Source organism: Pundamilia nyererei, unplaced genomic scaffold (assembly GCF_000239375.1).
Source record: "Pundamilia nyererei isolate P.nyererei 1_Seehausen unplaced genomic scaffold, PunNye1.0 scaffold00384, whole genome shotgun sequence".
NCBI classification, from domain to species: Eukaryota; Metazoa; Chordata; class Actinopteri; order Cichliformes; family Cichlidae; genus Pundamilia; species Pundamilia nyererei.
The window spans coordinates 219,515-225,694 of NW_005187785.1; the positions used below are offsets into that span (position 1 = coordinate 219,515).

Sequence of the window (6,180 nt, forward strand, 5' to 3'; positions counted from 1 at the left end):
GAGGTCAGTGCAACTGGCCGGTAATCGTTCAGGGATGAGGGTTTGCTGTTCTTGGGCACAAGAACTGTGGATAGCTGTGGATGCAACTTTGCAATAAGAACCAACAAAGTGAAAAAGCTGGTTAAGATGCCATGATGACGTGTAAGCACAAAGTCTGCACTCAGGCTCTTTTTTCCCCCAAACACCGGGTTTAAATCTTTAGTAGGGGTGCAACGATACTCGTATCGATATTGAACCGTTTGATGCAGTGCGTTCGGTTCGGTACGCATATGTATCGAACAATACAAAACTTTTAATTTATTTTATCAACTTTCCTTCTGTGTGGAGCGCTCAGATCCACTGAGCGCTCATTCAGATCTGGCCTTTGGAACTATTTTGGTTTTCATGTGACCTATGACCCTGAAGGTAAGCGCGTCATGGACTAAAGTAAAACAGTATGTCGGATGTGCCACGCAATGCTCAATTACATGGGTGGGAACTAGTGTGTTAGCGCAGTTAGCTCGTTAACGTTTTGACGCCGTCCAGCCCCACGCACGGGGCGATCCGCGGTAGCTCGTTAACGGAGATTTGCCGTGTTGTGGCGTTGACGTCATTTCAGATTAACGCTGACAGCACTAGTGGGAACACAACGAATATGACTGCACATTTACTCCGACATCATCCTCGTGCAAAGACAAGTGGAAGCAGACAAAAACAACAAGCATGCATGCTACAAACTTTACCCGAGTCATTTAGACAGCTGTTAGCACAGGATTCTTCTTATGGGGACCTGATATGTTTAATATGCTGCTGAGAATATAGCCCAGAAGAAGCGTATAGTAGAGCTTTTATTTTGAAAGAGACGTTTCTCTGTAATGAACTCTCTTTTCCAAAGATGAGCGATTCCTCAATCAGATTTATTTTTTTATTATTTTGTTGTTTCAGCAACATTAAATTTAAAAACTGTACTTTTGAGTTAAAATATATATTTATAATTTTAATAAATGACAAATTAAAAAGGCATGAACAGTTTTTTGTATTGAAAAAAAATCAAACCGTGACACCAAAGTATCGAACCGAACCGTGAATTTTGTGTATCGCTGCACCCCTAATATTTAGGTACCCAGAATACAGCTGCTGCTCCATCCAACTAACTGGTTAATTTCATCTAAATGCATGTTGTGTATCCCAGGTGTGACGCAGTCCCTCATTATACAGCTAGAATAAAAATCATCAGAGTTCTGTGAGCGATAGAAAACGACCCACATAAGTCATGCTGTACGTTTGGAACATTTCCTGTAGTTAAACTGCAGGACGAGCCTCTGTGGATGACATAAGAATGAACCGTGTGTGCGCTTGGATCAGAAAATGTATGTGTGTGTGTGTGTGTGGCGTGATTTAGAAAAAGAGTGTGTAGTTATTCCTGGCGTAGCGACTGTCTGTGACTCAGAGATAATGGTTCTCAGTAGAGTAAGTGTGTTCACATGTGTGCGTTCGTGTGTCTATAAGTGACTACAGCTATGTCACACTGTGTGTGTGTGGAGTGTGTGTCATAGAGAAAGTGGATGGCAAGCAGATGCTATTTGCGAGGGACTGCTGTCATAATATTCAATCAATACCCTGCGGACACACACTCATGCACACACACAGACACACACCTCTGTATGTACCCCGAGCACCCGTGGGAGTCGCCTGCTTTCATTAAGTAGGCCCGCTGCTCCTCTGTGCTGTGATTGGGTGGAGCATCTTAGAGAAGGAGGAAGGTGGTGTGAGTGTGTTTTAAGAACTAAGTGAAAAAATGCATAAAGTAACGCAGTGCAGTCATTGTGACTGGAAACACTTTTGTGTACACACTAAAAGATATTTTCTGCTAAATGTGTATGAAATTGAATAGAATGTGTCATAAACGGCTCTTTTAAACCACCGTAGCCTCACGAGGAGTCAATAAAACTGCAGTTTATAGATCTCAGGCAGCATAAAAAAATAAAGGCCGTGTTTATTTACTGCTTACATAAATTTTTCTTTTTCACGGACGATATTACTGTCGTCTCTCACACACACACACACACACACACACACACACACACACACACACACACACACACAGGAGGGCTGCTCCAGAGTGGTAACGATCATAAGTGAGCTTACAGCAACGCTCTCTTGAAGCCCGCCCTCATCAAATTCTCCCCGTAAGAGAAGTCCTAATCATGGGTGGGTGGGTAGCAGAGGACCACAGAGATCGGTGTGTAAACACCAGCCTCTCCTGTTGGCCCCTCTCATCCCTTTATCTTCATCACCCATCTCTCTCTTTATCTCACTGCACAGGATTTGGGGGCGAAACACTATTTTAAAAAAAAAGTACTGAAAGAGAAAATAAGGGAGTGATGAGGAGGGAGGGGTGCAAATCCATCTCTTGTCTCTGTTGCTATGACAGCAGGTTGTGTTGGCATGCAATGGAGTTGGCGCTGCCCTCACCTCTGGCATCAGGGAACCCCGGGGACTGTGTGCACATTGTATGTAGTATGTGTGTAGTTGCTTTCTGCACGTATGCATGTTCAGATAATGTACAAATAAAAAAATTGAAATGCCTTTTATAGCAGCCTGCATCGTGTTTTAATCACTTCCTACAAATTTGACAAAAACCTGGTGTGTATTTGAAAAGCTGACTGTTAACCACATATTTAAAGTATGTGTATAGACCATTTGTGTGCTTCTGGTATGTATGCATTCATGTGTGTGCGTGTGCACAATGAGGAGCGTGCACGTGCAGTTTGTCAGCCAAGGGGCTGTTTTCTCTCCCTGGCCAGACGGCGCTCTCACCACTGGACAGATGGCCAACACCCTCCCTCACTTCTTCCCTATCCCTTCATCCCTTCCTCCTTCTCTCCCTCCATCACTGTCTTCCTCTCCTGCGTCCCCCCAAACACCACATCACCTCAGTCTCTCGTTCCCCACCTCCCAGCATCCCCTCATCCCTATTTCCCATCATACCGCTGCCATCATAAATCAGAGTGCTGTGGCGGTTTTGTGCCTGATTCACTTTTCCCTCACGTTCCCTAACAGGCGTCCTCTAGCACCCTAACTTATGTTAGTTAGACCTGCAATAATATCAGCGAGGGGGAAAACGCCGTGCAAGTGTACCTGCGCGTACACGCTGATGCTGACCTGGCTACTAAGTTTTAATGGTCAGACTTTTTCTACCAGACTCGCTGAAATTAAGAGCCAGAAATAGCACCATATAACAAAGCGGCGCCTTTCTATCGCGTGTGCACGTTAAACGATGTTTCGAACTCCTCGTGGATAAAACTGACTTGCAGCTTAATCGCTTTGACCTGTAGCTGCACTCTCTTAAAATAAGTCTGGTTTTCATTAGTCGTGGAGCTCACTGGTTCTCGGTTGGACAGGTTTAAAAGGTGAGATTTAACTTTTCTGAGTCCTGCGTTGATGAAGCTTCATGAACTGTGTGATATAATAATTATATGTGCGATGTTGAATACCTTATTTTTTGTAGAATGCTTTTAATCTTTGCAGAATTGTTATCTGAAAAGTTTCAACATTGCTGTCCCCACTGCTTATCCTTTTCTTTGCATCATCATCGTCATATTTGCTGTTGCTGATTGATGGTGTTTTATTAAGACTTTTATGTGTTAGCAGGGCTTTTCTTTTCTCTCCTCTGGTATCATCTCTGAAGCAAAGTGTCTTCAGTGTCGTCCTTTTGGATCCTCAGCGTTTATAATGTGATAATAAGGTGTGAAAATGGAGACACAATGGAGCGGTGAGGATTGGGCCTCCACTGGTCCCCTCTCACACTGCTGTGTGCTACCAGGACACACACATTCACACGCATTACGTCACATGCTAAGTGATAATCTACACGCAGTATAAAGTAATTGGCAGTGCACGGCTGGTAACTCACTTTTTACACTGGATGCAATAAATGATAACCAGTAATGACATTAACCACTTCTGTGCTGTTGTTAAGGCTACGCTGTGACACGCTGTGAGACACTTGTGGGGACGCAGATCAGGCGTTGTGGAGAAAAGGACCCAAATGCAGACTCTAACAAAACCTTTACAGGGGGAACTAAACTAGAAACACAGGATCAGGAGCTGGAAGATGATCCGACAGGAGACGAGGGGAGGCTGAGACAATAAATGGGGGAAGTGGAGGCACACGGGAACAGAGCTGAACTGAAGACACTAGATGACAGGAGGAAGCAAACCTGAACGTGAAGCACACAGGACAGGACTACCAAAATAAAACAGGAAGTCACTAACATGGACTGAAGGTGCTCAGACTAGACGCAGGAAGAGTAACAGACACGACAGAGCTGAGGCAGCGAGAGAGGCAGGAACCAGAACCAAACTGGTTTGGCTGCTCCGAGGCTGTAAGCCTTTGGCTCCGTATTAAGTCCTGTCAACGACTCTTGGAGGTGATAATACCGACTCTATTCTTCTAACATAAAAAGCCTTTTTGGAAGTGCTTCAATATGAAATTGAATTTGACATCTCAAACTCAACAGAATAATCGAGTGTGACGGCAGGAACAAAAGAAACACAACAATACCAATTAATTATTTAAAAGGCAAGAAAACATTGAAAAGTTTGGTTCGTTCTGTGAATCAGTGTGAACAAATGTCACTAATGTGCTGTACTCTAAACAAAGCTTATTGCAAATACACCTGTGAAATAGCTGCAGGTCTAAGTGAAGGGCACAGCAGCCTAACCTAAAATGACGCAGAGTGAAAGTGGGTAAAGCAGACGGCGGTGAATATTTCAATGGGATCATAACGAATGGCACAAAGATCCAAACTGTGATCGTTCACGGTAACAAAGACACACTTGTATTGTGTTTCTCTGCAGACGTAGCGGCATCTGAAAGAGTCGCCGACCCCAAAGAGGGGACCGGTGCTGAAGACGGAGAACCAGACGAGGACCGCGATGACCGAGATCACGACGATGACTTGGACGACGAATCCATCTTCACCTGTGACAACTGTCAACAGGACTTTGACTGTCTGGCTGAGCTCACTGAGCACAGAACCAACCACTGCCCAGCTGGTAAGACTGGTAATGTGATTGTGGTTTTTCTGTTTTAACTGGCCAGGCTCCCATCACTGTGTGATACTTTATCATAAAACAGTCAGTGATATGTCATCGATACCCGTACATGGTGCACTTAATCCTCAATATCTTGTCAATCAGGACCTAATTAAAGCTCATTTATCATATTGCATCAACATATCTACAGTTAAAAGTGCTGCGTGGTTTCCAGCAGGGAAGGTGGCGTGCTTTCAGATTAACATCAAACACTTAAGCTGTATCATGAAGAATCACTGGACTGCCTTAGTGACACGGGTCCTGCACTGTTCTCTGAATGCCTATAGCTATAGGAATCACACCTACCATAGCATGTGTCCCACAGGGATGGACACACACACACCACACACACAAAGGCCGTTATTAGTAACGGTGTAATTAATGGAGGGACTGAAAGGAACACAGCGGGGGCATCTGGTTCCTACAGATTAATCCAAACAGTCCCTGAACAAGCCGACACACAAACGCACACTTACTTCTCGCTACTGCGAGGCAGTCTCCCCTCGGTGTCTGCGGGTATGTGTGTTTACTTTTGATAGGGGGGATGAAGGAGCAGGGAGGGGGGCGGAGGGCTTTGTTTAAACGGGTAAAGATGGTGTTTCTACAGAGTGTGTAATGTAGATGGTGAGAGCCCCGCTTCATCCACCTCTTATTCACCCGCTGGTTTGACGTCCCACTAGAATTTCATGTAGTGCTTTGTCTCACATGCAGGTTATGAAGTTGTAGTAATACAAAATCTGTGTTTTACGTTGACTTTTGTTAGTGTGGCGTCATAACAAAAATGTAGGAGAACACGAGGTCCCCGTCCCTCCTCCTGCTCTGTGGGGATGAGCTCAAGACGTGGAGCTCAATATGAAGGTTTCACTGTAAACGGCAGGAGATTCATCCACGCTGGTCACAGCTGACTCTATCCGGTCTTTAAGTGATGACGTATCAATCCTGCTTCCAGGTCCAAACTGCTGTTTATTAAGGCTGTTGTGTTTTTAACATGTTTTGTGTCTTGTTCGATTTAATCTCAGGGTTCATACGCCTTTTTCAGGGTCAAATTCAAGCACTTTTTAAGCACTTTCAAGGTCCCTTTTCAAGCTTTTCCAGCTCATG

General features: G+C 44.5%; 1 protein-coding gene across 4 annotated transcripts in view; it reads left to right on the forward strand.

The window, feature by feature from the left end:
- The window catches only part of znf423 (zinc finger protein 423), a 129,272-nt gene that overhangs the window by 30,541 nt on the left and 92,551 nt on the right, over window positions 1-6,180 (forward strand). For all 4 annotated transcript variants that reach the window (XM_005752831.1, XM_005752832.1, XM_005752833.1 and 1 more), the window contains exon 3: window positions 4,843-5,040. In XM_005752831.1, the coding sequence (XP_005752888.1) occupies window positions 4,843-5,040 (198 nt within the window). The remainder of the gene's footprint in view (window positions 1-4,842; window positions 5,041-6,180) is intronic.